Raw genomic sequence first — 18,188 nt, forward strand, 5'->3', positions numbered from 1 at the left:
TTGCTGATAGTGTAATCTTATATAAAATGCAAACCTGGCATGTCATTTTATAGCTTCAGGCTCTTTAGTGGCTGCATGTTATCTAAGAAAAAAGCCCAAGCTCCTTAGCAAGGACCATAGTCCTCAAAATATGTGGACCTTTCCAACCTCAGCAGGTACAGTGGCATGTGCCTATAATCCAGCAACTCTGGAGGCTGAGGCAGGAGGACTGAGTTTAAAGCCAGCCTGGGGAAATTAGTGAGATTGTATCTCAAAACAAAAGTATCTAAACTAAGCACATTCAACTCTTCAGTAATATTCTACTGTCTCCTGTTATATGAGCATCTGATGCTGCTTTACGCCTCTGATCCAGTGTCATCTTCTTGGAGGCCTCCTTGATTCAACTGCTCATATTTTTAACACAGCACTTAATCTGCAAAAACTGTCTCTATGTCCACAGAAGTGTCTAAAACCATTCATGGCAGTCCCTTGCTGAGCCCAAGGCTCTCAGGGCCTGGTACAACAGTGGGCAAAGTAGATTTCAGAAGTTTTGGGGTAGCATTATGTTAAATGAACATCTAGGAATGGGGTCTGTTGGGTAGGGACACAGATAGGGATAGGAGCTGTGAAAAGAGAATAAAAAAAACTTTGTCCAGAGAAGGTGTTGATTAAGCTGAATCTTAAAGATTAAGTGGGGAAAGACACACCAGATAGAACAGTATTTGCAAAGCTCTGAACCCCCAGGAGAATCTGGCACATTTAAGAAACTGCAAATGAAAGGTTGAAGTTGTAGCCCAGTGGTAGAGTGTTTGCCTTGCATGTGTGAGGCACTGGGTTCAATCCTCAGCACCACATAAAAACAAATAAGCAAAATAAAGGTATTGTGTCTGTGTACAACTAAAAAAATAAAAAAAAAAATAGAAACCGTAACCAAGCCTGAAGCAATGACACATGACTTCAATCCCAGTGACTCAGGAGGCTGAGGCAGGAGGATCACAAATTTGATGTCAGCATCAGCAAAAATAAAAGAGGGCTGGGAATGCAGTTCAGTGGTAAAGTAACACTGGGTTCAATCCCCAGTACTGCCAAAAAAAGGTAAAAATTTAGAAATGAATATGACAGAGGGCAGGATCCATGTGTGAGGGTTGCTGGGCTGGAGATTGGAAAAACAGACAGGGCCCATGCTATTAAAATGTGGCCTACATCTAGATCTTGCAAGAGAATTAAACAAATATTTACTTCATTACTGCCATTACTTCAGGTATGACAATCTTCATGCATCCTAATCTACTTTTGATTGCTTATCTGGCATTAGTTGTGTTACTTTTGAGATGTTACCTTTCTGTCTTGTTTGCCTTACTCTCTTATAAAAATAGTACCTATCTCAAAAGGCTGTCTCAAAAACTAATGTGTCAATAAATAACAAAAAATAGTGGCACACAAAAAGATCAATGGGTATTTTTATTGATCTTCCTATACTGACAACTGATGAGATTTGAGAGGACAGAAGGGCTATCCTTGAAACTCACAGGACGTAACAATTTCAGTTTTTACCTTGGGAAATAAAACTAGCAGGAATCTCAGTTTTATGTTCACGATTTCAGGCAATACTGAAAAATGACCACCAGATTCCTCTGGATATTTTATATTTGGGTAATAAGTTTAGCTAGAAAGCATATACTCAAAGTATAATGTGACCAATTACTTTCAAAGGTTTATTATGTTACAGTTGCTTATACTGAAGGTCATTTCCAATTTTCTGCCTACTGAGTGCAGCCTTGACTGATTTTCTGAAGTTTACTTCCATTGAATGGCATTTATTCACTTGCAAACTTTTTTCCTTATTGACTCCCAAGTCACTTCCAGCTAGAATTTTAAGAGAAGGGTTCTTAGAAATTGTGTAGTCCAAAATTCTAATTTTACAAACAAGAAAACTGAAACAGAGGTTGACTGACTTATCCAAAGTTGTTTATCTTCTCTGAGAACTGTTACTCTTTCCTAAAATGTGCTATTGGATATGCCCTCTATTAATCACAGTGTTTTCAATGTGGGAACTGTGTGCTAATTCCCAATCCTTGTTTATTCTGAGTGAACTTAAAATGACAACATATCTTCTTCTGGACCTTGGGAAACATGATTGTTTTCCTCTTATTTACTCATATTTTGTGTTCCCTAATGATAAATACCTCATGCATGGTGTTTTCCTAATTTCTGCTAAAAATCTACTAGTATGCCCAGTGTCTATAAAATCATTCTCTCCCAAGAAATGTTTCTTTTATTTAACCATTTGACTGGGTGGATTGTGATCTCACTGGTATGGCTTAGATGTTGTTCTAAAATTTGTAAAATGGTTACTTCTCCTAGGCAGGCTTCTAAGAAAATTTTTGACAGTCAGTGCTTGACAGGTTCAGTGTTCTTGTTTACTGACCTTGTATTCGGCTTAATGGGCACAAGGCCTACCAGCTCACACTCCTACCTAACCAGTTCTGCTTCAGAGGTGGGCTCTGTTTCTCTGATACACTCTGGAGCCTGGCCAGTCACCTAAAGTGAAGTCTGGTGTAAAGACATGAGCTGAGGGGCCTAGGGATGTGGCTCAATGGTAGCGTGCTCACCTGGCAAGAGTGAGGCCTTGGGTTGGATTCTCAGCATCACATAAAAATAAAGATATTGTGTCCACCTAAAAAACTAAAAAATAAATATATATATAAAAAAGAGATGTGCTGATTCAATCAGATTCTTGCTCTTGGGACTATGGCTCAAACTCAAGATTCATATAGTAAAGACAAAGTCTGAAAGAATGCAGAAAGGTAATCCATAAAACATACAGGTATGAGGGATCAGAAGTTATAAGAGAAACTATGTGAAAGCAGAGGCTCTGAGATAGATAAAAAGCAAGAATAAGGGACTCAAACAGGGGACCAGACAGGGATGGAAAGAGTGGGCTGTATAAAAATATAAGTGTTTATTGCAGGAAGAAGTTACACTAGTAAATGTGCCAAAATCTCACGTGGTACCCCATTGATATCTATAATTTGCTTTTATGTATAAGTGAAAAACTAATTAAAAAATGTAAAAAGGAGTGCACACTCCATTCTCCTGTTGTTAAAGGTCCTACAGGGGCAATCCCTGTTGGTTATCAAGCATAAACTAACATTTCAGCACGTGTAAATGAAACATTTTTCCCTTTATCACTACCTGTGGATGCAAGCTCGGTCCCACATCCGCTAATCCATTCTTAGTGCAATGGATTTGCTTCTTGCAACCCAAAAGACTAAGACATCTGGGAAACAATCGGGGGGCACTAAAGTGATCTTTCAGTTCTATGGCCATGTGCCACTGAATGGCCATGTCCATTCTCAAGGGAAGTTTTGCACATGCAACAAACTGGTCCTAACTTCACCACTCGCAGCTTTCATGGCCATCCTTATTTCCTTCGGAAACAAGACGTTAATCAATGCTCCCAGGGCACGAACCAAGGTATCTAACTTGGGGGGAAACGTCACGAGATTCAGGACGTCTTCTCTGGCAGGACCAAGGGCAAGCCCTCTGCTCCTCCCCGCCCGAGGTTTCGGAGGACCCCACCAATTAGCAGGGGCACGTTTTTTGGTGGCGGACCCTCATCACCGTCTAGAGGCAGCCGGCGCCCCTCAGAGGTTCCCTGCCCCTGGGAACATTCTGGGGCGCCCGCGCCCCGATCCCTCCCGGCCCCGCCGCCCGCCGGGTCACCTGTAATTATAGGCGTTGAAATGCTTGCTCTCTCTCAGCATCGCTCGGTACAGATCTAACACTTGTGCGCGGCTGGAGGCTGCCATGTTGGAAAAAGAACCAAGAAAAAAAAAAAAAAAGTGGGGGGGAGGGAACCCCAAACCAAAAACACCGCACAAACCCCCAAATAGGTCCCGTTTGCGGAAGTCCTGAGTTTAACTCAACCCAAATTTCAGCCTGTACAAAAGCCACGAACGAAATAACCCGCAGCAACAGTCTTTGCCCGCGGGCGGCCCTCGGCCTAGGTGAGTACCGTTGCGGCCGGCGCCCGGCGTCCCGCGCCTCTTGGAGGCGGGCGCAGGCAGACTACGGGCAGCTAAGGGGGCGGCGCGGAGGGGAGGTGCTCGCGCTCCCGCCTCCTCCGGGGAGGCTCCCGGGGTTACGAAAAGCGCCGCTCCTGCGGCCGAACTTGGGGCGGCCTGTGACCACTGGCCACGCGTCTTGGTGGATGAAGGTCGGAGGCTTGAGCACTGAAAGCGCGCAGCCAGGTCGCCAACCGCCTTAGCGAACCGCCCAGGGGCGTGGCGGAGACATCTGTGTCTCAGAAGCTCGGTTCTTCTTTGCACCTGTCGGAGGCCTCGTTGCCCGGGTTACCGAGCGCGCGCCGCGCCGAAGCCCCGCCCTCGACGGCTGTGGCTGCCCTTGGCAGTGCCTGACAGACTAATTGCCATTTCGAGGGTGGTTTTACTTTGGCTGAACCCTGTCGCGGATTGGAATTTGGATGTGTTCTCTTGGCTGGGGTTGCCATGTAATAGGCGCCGTGGTGACCGGCCAGCGGCTTCCTGGAGCTCCGGCCTCGCTCAGGACGACTGTCTCAGGGGCCTTCCGTGTAGGACCCGCTTTTTGTCAAAATGGCAGCGCCCATCGTGTACTGGTGTCCATGAAGTGAGAGATTGAGCTGTGGGTGAGAGCGTGTAAGCTTGCCGCGTTTCTGATTTTAAAACATCCCGGGTCTGAGCTCCCTGGAGGACGGTGGGTGTGTGGTGGCCTTGCCGCCGCTTGGGGTGTGACGTAGGTGGTTAATATGGTAGGGAGTTTGCACTTCGCTGTGGATTTTTCCCGTTTCCGGGATATTCTTTGAGGCTCTTGAGGTGTCCCCCACCCCCACCCCCACCCCCGCTCCACGAGTCAAGAGTCCTCAGAATTTTGTGATCTAATACTTAAAATGGCGAGAATTCTGGGTTATAGATGTTCCTGATCAATTAGAGAATCTTTAGGGCTTTAGTGACTCTCAGTATTATTTGACAGCCAAAGCAAGAAGCTAAGTTAGTTATTTTCCATGGCTTTTCTCAGAAGACTTCGAATTTTCTGAATTACCTTCTTAAAGTGGTGGATAAAGTTTCGCGTTTTGCTCGTTGACCATGGGATTGGGCTCCAGGAAGCCTCATCCAGTTCTGCATACTGTGTTTGTAAAGCACTTTTGTTTTTGGACTGTTTATGTAACCGACTTTGGAAGAGCCATAGTTTTCTGTCCCAAAACATAGCGAAGTTTAATTTTGTATATAAAAACCAAGTTTGCATTAACATGTGTTCTGTTGTTTTATCTGGTTTCGAGACGACCTTTCCTCTATATTGAAACAACTTAGTATTTTCAATAACTCTAAGCACAGAAATCGCTTCTCCGACCTTACCAGGCTTTTTAGTGTAAGTAGAACCTGATGTCCTTGCATCCAAATACTGTAGTCGTGGTGAAATGGCCTTTTAGAAAAGATGTTGAGCAGATGCTTTAATAAAAGCCCCTTTAAACCACCTGTCTGATTTCTTAAGGATTTCTACGTCTATGAATCTCAAAATAGATTTTTTTTTTTTTTAAACAGGGTAGCAGAACTTTTGTTACTCTTGTTGATGGGTCAAGTTATTGTTTCGAGTTTGGTGAAAGTACTTGCAATACTTTTTCCTTTGGGATTTCGTAAGCTCCAAGATCAAGGGAATTACACATTGTTATAGAGCAAGATTCAGAGCTGTTTTAAGATGATACACTGTTAAGTGCTGATGATATAGAATATGTGGCACCTGGAAAAGCAACATCAACACAAGTTACAGATAGACAAAGCTATCAGAATGAAAAGGATGAACAGGAAAATTGTTTTGGTTTGTTTTAAAATAATGAGAATTAGCCAGGCACTGTTGGGAAGGCCTGTAATCCCAATGACTCTGTAGGGAGATTGAGGCAGGAGGGTCACAAATTCAGGACCAGCCTCAGCAATTCAGAGACCCTTCTCAAAATAAAAATTAAATTTTTTTCTCAGCTTTTTGCATCCACCCAAATAAAGCAAATAAATAAAAAGGGCCTGGGGTGTAATTCAGTGGTAAAGTACGTCTGAGTTCAATTCCCAGTAAACCCTCCCCCCAAAAGTGGGGATTACATTTTTATTGTATTTTGCTTTCATCTTGAAAGTGAATAGTTACTGTATACATTATGCCTAAGAAATTATAATAATTACTGACTGGTTTTTTTCTTAAGCCTAATTATCAAGGAATCTATATACATTGATTATAATATGTCTCAACTTTCTAAACATCTATGTAAAGCTAAAGTTGTTTGGGTAGCCTATTCATCTGTTATTACAATAAATGGTTGAGCTTGAAGTGACAGCATCCCAGTGTTGGAAGTAAAATTTGTGGGAGGCTGTTATGGTTTGCATATGAGATATCTCCCAACATCTCATGTCTGAGACAATGCAAGAAAGTTTAGAGGGAAATAATTGGGTATAGCCTTAACCTAATTAGTGAATCAATCCCTGATGGGATTAACTGAGTGGTGACTGGAGGCTGGTAGGGTGTGGCTATTGGAAGTGGTTCACTGGAGACATGGCTATGGGGTATATATTTTGTATCTGCAGAGTAGAGACTTTCTCTCTCTGCCTTCTGATCACCATGATGTGAGCTACTTCCTTCTGCCAAAGTTTCCTGCCATGATGTTCAGCCTCACCTCTAGCCCCAAGGAAGGGAGCTGACCTTCTGTGGACTAAGACCTCTGAAACTGTGAGCTCTTAAATAATTTTTTCCTCCTATACAATTGTTCTTGTCTGATCTTTTAGTCACAGCAGCAAAAAAGCTGACTAAAACAGAGTCAATGGATTTGGGCTGGGCACCCACAAGTGGATCCAACAGACCAAACCAGTAAAAAGTTTAATTATAGTAACTTACCACTGGTTGGTTGCTGGAGGCCCTATAGCCAACTAACCAATTAAATTTTAATCATTTGATTGACTAAGCTATGGCCAATTAACATTTCTATGCTTCAGTTTTTCTATAAATATAGACAATAGCATAATAAATATTGTCAAATAATACTGTTGGTTGGAGTTCTCAGAACCTGCTTGGGTTCTGGGGTTTCCAAATTCTCAGACTACTTTTGTTTTCTTTGCCCAAAGACACTACTAAATTTAATTGGTATAAGGAGTTTCCCTTTCAATACTATTTAATGTTAACTTTTTATAAAAACCCTTTATTTGAAGCAATTTACTATTGTGTTGAACATCATTGCCTTTAAAGACTAACAAAAAAATTACACTTTCACTGCAGAGATGACTATGTATTTTTAAAATATTAACTATTTGAGATTTCGAGTAGAATTGGACTAGAAACTGAAAATGAATTGTACTGATGTCCTTCAGTATGCATTCTATTCTGTAATGTGTTTTTCTTAGGTAATAACTGTAAACTAGAAGGTACCTACCATCAAGCCCCCAAATGTAAAAATTTCCTTAACATTCATGCATACATAATTATAAATATAACTTCACAAAAGTTTGCATAGTTTTTTGCCTATATAAAATCATGTATTGCCTTTTATTAAAATTAGGGTTATCAATGAGTATTTAATGTTTCATAAAGAGACATTTCTCTTAACATAATAAACAGTAGTTTACTATCTTTATGCTTAATTATCAAATTGATGTGTAAAGAAAATTTTATATAAAAGCCACGCAATATTTAGAAATTATTGTACTCCATATGTAGACACAGATCTTCATTATACATTTCTCTCTTTCTCTTTTTTAATAGTATTTCATTTAGAATTTCTTTTTAAAAAATTTTTTAGTTCTAGATGGACACAATAAATTTATTTTCTTTTAATATGGTGCTTAGGATCGAATCCAGTACCTTACACATACTAGGCAAGCACTCTGTCTATCCCTGAGCTAGAACCCCAGCCCATCATTTGGTATTACTTGATCCTTCATTCTAAGAGAAAGTGAAACTGGGAAAGACCATAAACATCAGATCAGTGATTTGTACAGAAGATCAAACCGAAACCCTTCTTTTTTTCTTTAGCATGAGTGTTTTGTGTGTGCCATACATTATAAAAGGTAGTGCAGTTAAAGTGATGAGAGCCCCCTCCTCCTAGAAACCTATAGAGGAATAGACAAAACAGTAATATTTTTACTATAATGTGTTTGAAAGGTGCTGTGATAGGCATAGTAATACCAAATGCTAGAGTAGTACAGAAGTGGGATATTTAACTAGGGACTGTGACCTAAGGAAAGACTGAATAAAGCAGATGATAGTTGCAGAAAGAGTAGCGAAAGCCAGATGATGAATGTGTTTAGAGGTTGCAGTGTATATAAGACATAGAAGCATGACAGTGAACACCATCTATTTAGGTAAATTTTTGTTTGTTTGTTTTGGATACCAGGGATTGAACTTGGGGGCAGTCAGTGACTGAGCCACATTCCCAGCCTTATTTTATATTTTATTTAGAGATGGTTCTCACTGAGTTGCTTAGTGCCTCACTGTTGTTGAGGCAGGCTTTGAACTTGAGATCCTTCTGCCTCATCCTCCCAAGCTCCTGGAATTACATGCATGCACCACTGTGCCTGTCATATTTAGGTAACTCTTAAGTGGTTTGGAGTGGTAGGAGGTGAGAAGGGAAGAACATCTAGTGGACCACAGAAATGCTCCCTACCAGCTTTCTTTTAGTGATGATTACCCTTTTTTTTTTTTTTTTTTGGAGTTAGTCATTTTCCTCCTATGCATTGGCTAAGACAGAAGTAGAACTTAACAGTTGAGCTTTTGAGATGCAGATTTGTTATCCAGGCTTTTGTTTCAAACCCTGATTTTGAATCCTATGTTGGAGGAGCACTGACATTTCTTTTATCTGTATACTCACTAGAAAGCTGAGCAGGCTGGTACTTGTAACTTGAGAGCCAAAAATCAAATACTGATTCCAGGAGTTTATAGGTAGTATGTTTATGCATTTGTCCTCTGAAAGCTCACAGGTGATCTTCAGTGCTAGCTTCGGGAATTATATAACTCTTTAATTTTTCTTGTAGAATGTGGGTAAATTTTACTCATTTGAATTTTAATTTATTGGAATTCTCACGTATTTGTAAAGCTGTTTTGTATAAGAAATATTATAAATATTCAGAGACTCTCAAATGTTTTCTTTTTTATCCTAGCTTTTTAGTATTTTGAGATATATTTACACTTTTTTCTATTTTTCTATTAACATGTCTTTGAAAAGACTTGATGCCCTTTTTAGGTTATCTGTGTTTGTGTGTGTATGTATGTGTGTGTGTGTGTGTGTGTGTGTGTGTGTGTGTGTGTGAGAGAGAGAGAGAGAGAGAGAGAGAGAGAGAGAGAGAGAAAGAAATTGATATTTCCTTTTGGGATTTTCTAAGACTAACATATCTGTAGATACTCTTTTCAGATAGACTTAGAAAATCTATTTTAAGTAATTTTGGAGAGCCATGGTGTGTTGTGCTTAGATATTCTAGCTTCATTGATTGGGTTCCCTAATTTCTGGTAGCAACCGTGAAAGTGACACTCGATTTGGGGAAAGTATATCAATTGTTATTTAGTTCTAGAGAATCTTTTATTTATTTATTTATTTAAAAAATTCTTTTACTTTTAAAAGGAAGAAACCATCTTTTCTTGCCTCAAGCCTCTATCAGCATGAAAATTTTTCCACACTGTCTGGTAATATCCTGTTAGGTTACCTTCTTTTTATTTCTAACTACTTAGGAGGGAGAACTAGTGTGATCTTACGTTGTCCATACATTTTAGAATGATTTGTTAGTGAAACTAACTGTGGTGATTCTGATAACTATTATTCATTTAAGGTTTATTTTCTCTTCTAGGAGTTTACCAGGTACTTTTATCAACATCGCATTTTAGTATTTTATTTATTTATTTATTTATTCATGTTACTTAGTTGTAAATGACAGCAGAATGCATTTCAATTCATCATACACAATTCTCTGGTGTACACAGTGTAGAGACGCACCATTCGTGTAATCATACATATACCAAGGGTAGTGATGTCCATCTCATTCCACCATCTTTTCTACCCTCATAACCCTCCCCACCTTATTTTACTGTTTTTTCTAAAGACAAATTTGAAGTTCTGATTGTCCTTTCTGAATGGGGATTAGTAGCTGCCATCTCTTGTTTGTTCAGGTAAGTTGGTTGTTTACAGAAAACACTTAGTATTTGGAGTGTTTATACTTCTGGGGGGAATGCTGTTTTTCCAATGACTGGAAAATATTAGGTCATTGTCTTAAGATATGCAATACATAGTTCTGATTTCTTGGAAGGACAATATATCTTTGAAATTATACTGGAAACTGTTATTAACAAGGAAGCTATACAAAGAATTCATGATGTCTTTGCCATTACAGTAAATCCTTTACTTTATATGACTTAATATTTTATAACTTTTAAATCTAAAAATTTATTTCTTGTGCACAGTGGAAGCAGATCAGTTTGGCAAGCCTGTCATCTGTATGTGTAATTATGAGCTTGAGTTAACTAATAACATTAAAGAGTAATATGAGAATGACTCATGTGAAATGGATTAAAGTAATATTGGCAGACAGTAAAACAGAATTAGCTTTAGTTAATTAGGATACGTTTATTGGAAGAATTATCTTCGTGGAAATTCCTGGAATTCTTGAGTGCAGAGAAAAGTAAAATGGAGAAGTTGTGAGATAGGAGGAGGCTAACAGGTAGTATATTCTCTTTCCTTGACCATTTTTAGGTAAGGACATTAGCATTTTTTTTTTTTAAAGAGAGAGGGAGAGAGAGAATTTTAATATTTGTTTTTTAGTATTTGGCGGACACAACATCTTTGTATGTGGTGCTGAGGATTAAACCCGGGCCGCACGCATGCCAGGCGAGCTGGCTACCGCTTGAGCCACATCTCCAGCCCAGCATTTTGTTATTGTTAACAAAATACCTGGGGCAGTCCACTTATAAGCTGGAAAGGTTTATTTTGGCACATGGTTATGGAGGTTTTGGTCCATGACTGATTGGCCCAATTGTTTTGGGCTTGGGGCAGCACATCATGGCCAGAGTATGTGGCGGAGCAAAGCCAATGATCTCATGGCTGGGACGTGAAAAAGGAAGAAAGGCAGGCCTCCCATTAGGCCTACTTCAAGGTTTTACCATGACCAAGTAGCACCAAGCAAGGGACTAAGCCTTTTATCACACAGGCCTTTGGTTGACATTGTAGTTGCAAACTGTAACAAAGTGGTTATCTATTTCAGATCTTAAGCACTTTGAAATAAGTGCCTATGCCTGAGCATTTGTAAGTTTAGGTTCAAGAGGAATGCCATTTGCGTCCTGGGTTGCCGCAGTCTGGCTGGGCACAATTCAGGAGCCACTTGTCAAAAGAAACGAACTTTATTTTTAGAACCACAAATGCCAAACAAAACAGCTCCTCAGGAAAAACCTTCAGAGCCCAACTGCCACCACCGGCTTCCCCCAAGCCTCTCCACCTCCCCCATTCCTCCTGCTCTCGAGGCCGATTGGCTGGGTCGCATGGGCGGAGCCAAAAATGTCCCCCAATGAGCAGCTCTGCAGAGGAGCCAATCAGCTAGAAGTTGCTGGGGCTTCTGTGAGCCAATCATCAGCTGGCAGTCTGAAAGTTTGCTGGGGCCCCTTCAGCTGTGGCTCTCAACACTGGGTGTTGTGCAAGCTAGCTCTGTGGTGGTAATTATGGTAGAGCCTTCCTTTGCAGAGCCCCAGTCTTCAGTCTCCGATAGTCCCTACTTTTGAAAGTCTCCACAGCAACTGTCCCAGATTGATATATTTCAGGACGTTCACAGGGTTCACCAGACCTACCCAAGGAGAACCTTTATGCCCCTACTAAGAACCTTGCAGAGAATGCCCAGTTGTGGTGTTTCCTTAATGTCCCTTTTTGTGCTCTTGAAAGCTATTTGAAAATAAAAACTTTATTGGCATCCTGGTCTGTGATGTGTTCTTTAAATGTGTGTGAATTATCAGACAGTAATTTCTATGCTACTTTTTTTTCCCCGAAAACCTGTAGCACTTTTTAGATAAAGTCTAAGCTCTGCAGCACACCTTGTAAGACCGGAGAGTGGCCCTGTCTTCTGGAGCCCCCTGTCATTCCTTGTTCTTTTTCACCTGTGGCTTTTCAGCTCTTTACTACTTCCTTTTACTCTCCTCTGGGGACCTCTGTGAATCCTACCCAGCTGCTTGGGCAGCTCTTGTTTCCCTTCCTAATTATACTTCAGACCTCAGTGCTTACTTGAAGGTACCCTCTTTAATGAGTAAATTTTCCTCTTTTATGCTCCTTGGTGAACTGCCTTTCAACTGACAGTGACTTAGTAGTAAGTAACAGGAACCCCAAGTTGAATGGGTTTGGGCCACTATGGTGACTTTGTCTGCTGTGCCACAGGAGTTCAGAAACCACAGGGGTCTTACAGTTGGTTGTTTGAGTGAAGTTGCCAAGGCCTGGCTTGGTTCGATTCTCTACCATGTCTTTTGCATTGTCAACTTCATCATGAGGCTGGCATCCTCTCTTGTTGGTGTAAGTCCCCAGCAGCTCTAAACTTCAGGAGGTTTCTGGAACCTCAGAAGAGGAAGAGATCCTCTGGACCAGGAGTCTTCAGCATTACTTCCATTCACCACGTTGGCCCCCATTGAATTCTATCTTCTCCCATCTCTGAATCAATAATTGACCATGGAGAGAATCACTATTGTTTTAGGCCTAATCACTTGCTTAACCCCTAGAGGTCAGGGTGGGGTACTTGATCTCTAGGGTTCAGTGAATCAATCACATAAGCTGTAACTCATTTGTGAAAATTATCAGGTACTGTTAATTGGCTATCCATTTATAGGCTGTGAAAGTTAGGGGATGAGCACATAAACATGGGGGTGCACACAATGAATCTGAGGTAGTTACCAAGAAAAAGGGAAGGGATTTGTTGTAAAAGGTAACAGCTCAGTAGAGAATTCTGGCTAGAGAAGCATTTCTTGGTGTGATGACTTGGTATCAGCCTGTGTATTGGGTGAAAATAGGGACTGTGTCTGTTTTTGGTTATCATTGTCTCGCCAACACTTTGCTTCTAGCTTTGTATATTGTAGGTAAAAAATGAGTATCAGTGGTTCAGTGAATCAATCACATAAGCTGTAACTCATTTGTGAAAATTATCAGGTATTGTTAATTGGCTATCCACGAACCAAACTTCTTCCTGGCCATCAAGACTTTGATTTTGTATTTGGCTCAACAAATTGATTATGTCCTTAGGCAGTCATGTTGATTCAGCTCTTTACCAGATACTTGGTTCTGATAGCCAGGGATAGCCACAAAACAGCTCTGGTTAATGACATGAAGGAGAGTTTACTAGGTTTCTGGGAAAGATTTTCGTTTCTGTTAAAGGTTGACTATTCACAAAAGAGGGTGTGCTTATGCCATCTCTTCCCTCCTGCCTGAGACACTGGTATGACTAATGCTCAAAACAGCTCTCTTGCAAATAGCCATCTTAGAATCACTTGGAGAAAAGCATGTTGGAAAGACCAAGAGAATACGAGGGACTCCCCCTTAACTACTGGTTTTTGTGCCTTGCTGAATGAACCCCGGGAACTGGATTTTTCTAGACTTCTTGTTAAAAAATGTTTTGCCATTTGAAGCTCTATTTGGTTATTTCTATTAACTTACAACTCAACTTGCCTTAATATAATGCCAAAATAAAATAGAGACTCCCTGCTTCAGCCTTGCCAACCTTTTAAATTTTAGGCCATCTTTCCTACTGATGCAGTTTTGGGATAGTTTTATGTATTTTTTTTAAAATAAAAATCTTACATGTGTACATACACCAATCCTTTTTCACTGAAGGATGTTTGTACATGAAGACCCCTCTCACCAATCATCAATATTCTGTCATACTCTTCAGCTGATTCATGAGTACTCAGGTAAATGTCATGTCTGTGAAGTGTTCCCTTACTCCAATGAAAATTACACCCTCCTGATCTTATTATTTCTTATAATATCTTATTTTTTATTTTTTTTTGTAATTTAAAATTACATATCTGTATAACAGCGGGTTATTGGTGTCATCCATTAACAGAGAGAGATTCACAAAGAATAATATTTATTTGGGAGGAAGCAAGAAGCATTGTGGTGTAGAGTTCACTGCCCTAGAAACCAGGAGCACACTTGAAAGGGATGGAGTAAAGGGAACATTTTAAAGATAAATGAGGATTGCATAAGTGACTTTTGAACAGTAATCCTGACCACAAGGATTAATAACGAGTATTCCAGGATGGCGCCCATCCAAGGTTGAGCAGTCAGTCACTGGGCAGAATCCTTGTAGGAATATTCTTTGTGTAAGATTCTAATTCTGGCAGGGTTACTTGTGCTAGTTCTCATCAGACATCAGTGCATGACATTTTCCCCTGTGTAACCTCCTGGCTTCTTTATTTTTGGTTAGGGCTTGGCACAGCAGCTTTGTTTTGATCCTCTTCAGCTTTCACATCAGTTTAATATTTATTTCTCCCAGTAGTGTGTTAATTCCATGAGGGGTAGAATTCCATGCCCCTATAAATTCCATTGTAGGCATAGTGCTTAGTAGGTACTCGGTACGTATTTGATGAGTGGTGAATGAAAGAAAAGAAGCTGAAATCCTTAGATGCATTTTCTACCCTCTTGTGCCATCCTCACTGGTGATTTTTAAGCAATATGAGATGTTTTGCCACGGAGGAAATTCTGTTGAACTTGTTCCAATTATACTGCTCCCTGTTGGTCAGGGTTTGGGTTTAGACTTTATACCTTTGCACTTTAATTCTCTTTGCCTCTGTAGAAAATATAATGGGAGTAGCACTGTCGCTTTGGATATTAACAGAACAAGCATCATGGCAATAACCATATAAGAATGATAGGTATTTTAAATACTTTTTCCTCTTATGTTATGATTTATTTTCCTAGAATTATGTTATCTTAAAACTGCTTTATTGGCTCTGTTTTTATAATTTGGAGTGAAGAGCCTCTGACAGTGACTAAAGTTTTTATTTTATAATTTTTTGGATAAGTCTGGAAGCATGGAAAAGATCATCATTTTAGCAGATTATTGTGCTTGCCTACTTGGCACATTATTTAGAATTGCATTTGCAATCTCTTTTCAAAGGGTAGCCTCAGAAGGGGTTCTATGAATTATTGACACAAGTTATTGACTTACAATGGAGATATTTTAAAATAAATTTTAGTTTGAGTATGCTACAATCTTAGATTGTTGGTATTAGTTTTACTGTGGGGAGATTTACTGTGCATTTTTGAAATGAAGGTAGACATTGTTTATATGTGATAGGTAGAAAACTAGACTAGGATTTTTGTTGATTTGGTTGCATTTCACAGCTATATCACATTTTCATACTTTTACAACTTGTATGTCACTTTATCATACAACTTATGTGATCATATAATTTATTTTCTCAATCAGGGCATTTTTGAGTTCAGTGAAAGTGAGTATTTTTAATAATTATGCTGAGACAACAGGCATAAACCTGAACAGTCTTGGGAACACTATGACATGGTCACCCTGTTTGATACACTAATTTATAATGACTGTTAATCTGTATAATACCCTTGTATCTTGGGGACCTTTCAAAATTTAGGGAGACATCCACTATCATGGTTAGGTTTGTTTACAAAGAGGAATTGCAAGAATCAAAAATCCGAAGTTCATAAATGGCTTCACTTCCCTTTTATTCCTCCTAGAATGGGCTGCATCCTTGCATACTCTGTCCACTGGTGCCGTTCTTCAATTGTCTGGATTGTTTTGGATCTCCAAACTGCCTTGGCTCCAAAGGTGGTAGGAGATAAGGGTTGAGGGGCACAAAAAAAGGGAGTTCCTCGATTTAGAGTTGGATTTCTTTGTGTAGGATTAGTTGGCTGTACTAAGGTGTGGGAGGAAGGGAAATATTCTTTTATCATTTCACTTAATGTGGAAATTGTGGCTGCATTGTTGTATCAATTACTATTTTGTTTTGTTTGAGATTCTAAAAGAAAACTTCTGAATATTAAAACATAAAAAAGTAATCAGGCATTTCAGTAGTGTTGCAACACTGGCACAGTGAGCGGGGATTTACCGACTTTTCAGGTCTTTTTCCCCTTACAGTTTTTGCAACATGTGCTTTGGAAGGGTCCTGTAGTCCTGCCTTTCCTGGATTAAGGGAGTCATTGTCTGTTAATTTGGTCTGCCTCTCACAAGAAAAAAAAAAATGGTTATATATCATCGTGATGTGCTATTAAGCCTCAGTTGGTTATATATCAGCGTGATGTGCTATTAAGCCTCAGGTAAGAATTTCCTTGTTCTACAGACGATATTTAGAAGCTCCCTTATTTTCCCAGATTTTAATTGATTGCCAGGCATTGCAAAGAATATCTGACATATATTTTACTTGATTCTAATACCAGTTGTTATCTATATTTTGCCAAAAACAGAAACAGAACCTTCTCCCCCAAAGCTTTAGAGAGTTTGAATCCTGGCCCCATTAAACATGATGGATTTGATGCTTGAACTGTTTGATTTTAAAATGTTTGTTTTTTGTTTTGCCAAATTTGATTTGGTAGTATTAAACTCAGAAAGCAACCTTGAAAAACTAAAAATTTATATTTGATTCTTATTTTCTGTACTTAGCATCCTTATACACTGGGTAAGCATTTCCTTCTGGGTAAACATTTATTTTTAAATCCTTAATTTTCCATGACTTGGGTTATTCTGCTTTCTCTTTGGCTCTCTACTTGAGAAAACTCAGTTGGTATGTGGGTGCTTAAATATGCTTATAGTGAATGGTTTTGACTGAGCACACAGTATGCACTCAATGAATTTGATGAGATCTGAGCTTTGGTTTCATAGTTTTGTTAGAATCCCTCTCAAGCTTTTTTCAATTTCAGAGTATCAGTTTTTGTTCTTGCTGTAATGTATGCTCTGCAATTTTAGGTGGAGAATATGGATTTTAAACAACTCACAGTCCTGACAGCTGAACCAGTTATAACTGTGGTTTTCATACCTGTATGCCAGGAAGGAATAGCTAATGAATCCCTTTGTGTTCCCAACATCATCTGGACATTAAACAAATTTCTGACAGTCTGTCTTCCCATTTTTCAAACACAGGTATTGTAGTGATTGTAAAAATAGTCAAGGATTAGAAGCTATTATAACTCATTAATTTATCTTTAAGTAACTTTCTTTTTAAAATTAATTAATTTTAATTAGGTGTTTATGTCAGAAGAATGCATTTTGATTCATTGTGCACAATTGTAGCACTTTTTTTCATTTCTCTGGTTGTACACGATGTAACGTTGCACCATAAGTGCAGTCATACATGTACCTAGGGTAATGATGTCCATCTCATTCCACCATCTTTTCTGCTCCCATGTCCTCTTCCCACTTCTCCCTCCCCCTTGCCCAATCAAAGTTCCTTCATTTTTCCCATTCCCCCCACCTCCCTTATGGATCAGCATCCACTTACCAGAGAGAACATTTGGCCTTTGATTTTTTGGGATTGGCTTACTTTGCTTGGCATGATATTCTCCAAATGCAAACCAGGATAAGTAACTTTCATTTACACAGTGGATATTGAAAGTGTGTAGCTGATCTTGGGGGAAGGTTTGTATAATTTTTCTAAGTTAAAATTTTTCTCAGACTAAATAGTTTGGGAACCCCTGCTCTGGTCATGATCAGACCAGGAGGTTTCTCCCTTGTTAACCATATGGTTCTCACCCTGTCTGGGACGACAGAAGTTATTCTTACTCCACCCCCTCCTGTTCACATGGCCTAGGTGTCATCCTTGGCTCCCACTCCTTTCTGTAGACATAAGCAGTTGATAATGTTCATCTATTTTACTTTTAATGTTGCTCCAGTTTTATTTGCTGAGGAATATATTGTTAGCTGACAGATACTGAAATAAATTATTACATTGACTAGTCTTTGCATAGGATTCAATAATTATTTACATAGATTCAATAAATATTTGCTTACTGACTGATCAATAATTTAATGAAATATCCCACTAGTGCTGTAGTTTCATGATTTACTCACACTCCTTATTTTTGTTATTTTTCTTCCCCTCAAAATTGGATTTCTTTCATCCTGCAGAGTTCTTGTATTAGAAGTTGAGGAATGTAGACTTTGAAAGGTGTATACTGTGTGCATGTATGAATATATAGCATTTAATTCCACTATTCTGTATAA

General features: G+C 39.4%; 2 protein-coding genes across 11 annotated transcripts in view; one reads left to right on the forward strand and one right to left on the reverse strand.

Moving 5' to 3' along the window:
* Positions 1–4,056, reverse strand: part of Lyrm4 (LYR motif containing 4) — a 143,283-nt gene extending 139,227 nt beyond the window's left edge. The window contains exon 1 of the mRNA XM_078020498.1: positions 3,706–4,056. Coding sequence (XP_077876624.1) covers positions 3,706–3,791 — 86 coding nt within the window. The 5' untranslated portion in view covers positions 3,792–4,056. The remainder of the gene's footprint in view (positions 1–3,705) is intronic.
* Positions 4,057–4,398: 342 nt separating this feature from the next.
* The window catches only part of Fars2 (phenylalanyl-tRNA synthetase 2, mitochondrial), a 491,273-nt gene continuing 477,483 nt past the window's right edge, over positions 4,399–18,188 (forward strand). For 7 of the 10 annotated variants that reach the window (XR_013425364.1, XM_040282165.2, XM_078020496.1 and 4 more), the window contains exon 1: positions 4,399–4,658. The gene's annotated coding sequence lies outside the window, so the exon portion shown is untranslated. Of the gene's footprint in view, positions 4,717–18,188 lie in introns of all 10 variants that reach the window. The other 3 variants (XM_013359661.4, XM_078020497.1, XM_013359664.4) reach the window with 2 other exon arrangements.

Source organism: Ictidomys tridecemlineatus, chromosome 8 (assembly GCF_052094955.1).
Source record: "Ictidomys tridecemlineatus isolate mIctTri1 chromosome 8, mIctTri1.hap1, whole genome shotgun sequence".
Classification (NCBI taxonomy): domain Eukaryota; kingdom Metazoa; phylum Chordata; class Mammalia; order Rodentia; family Sciuridae; genus Ictidomys; species Ictidomys tridecemlineatus.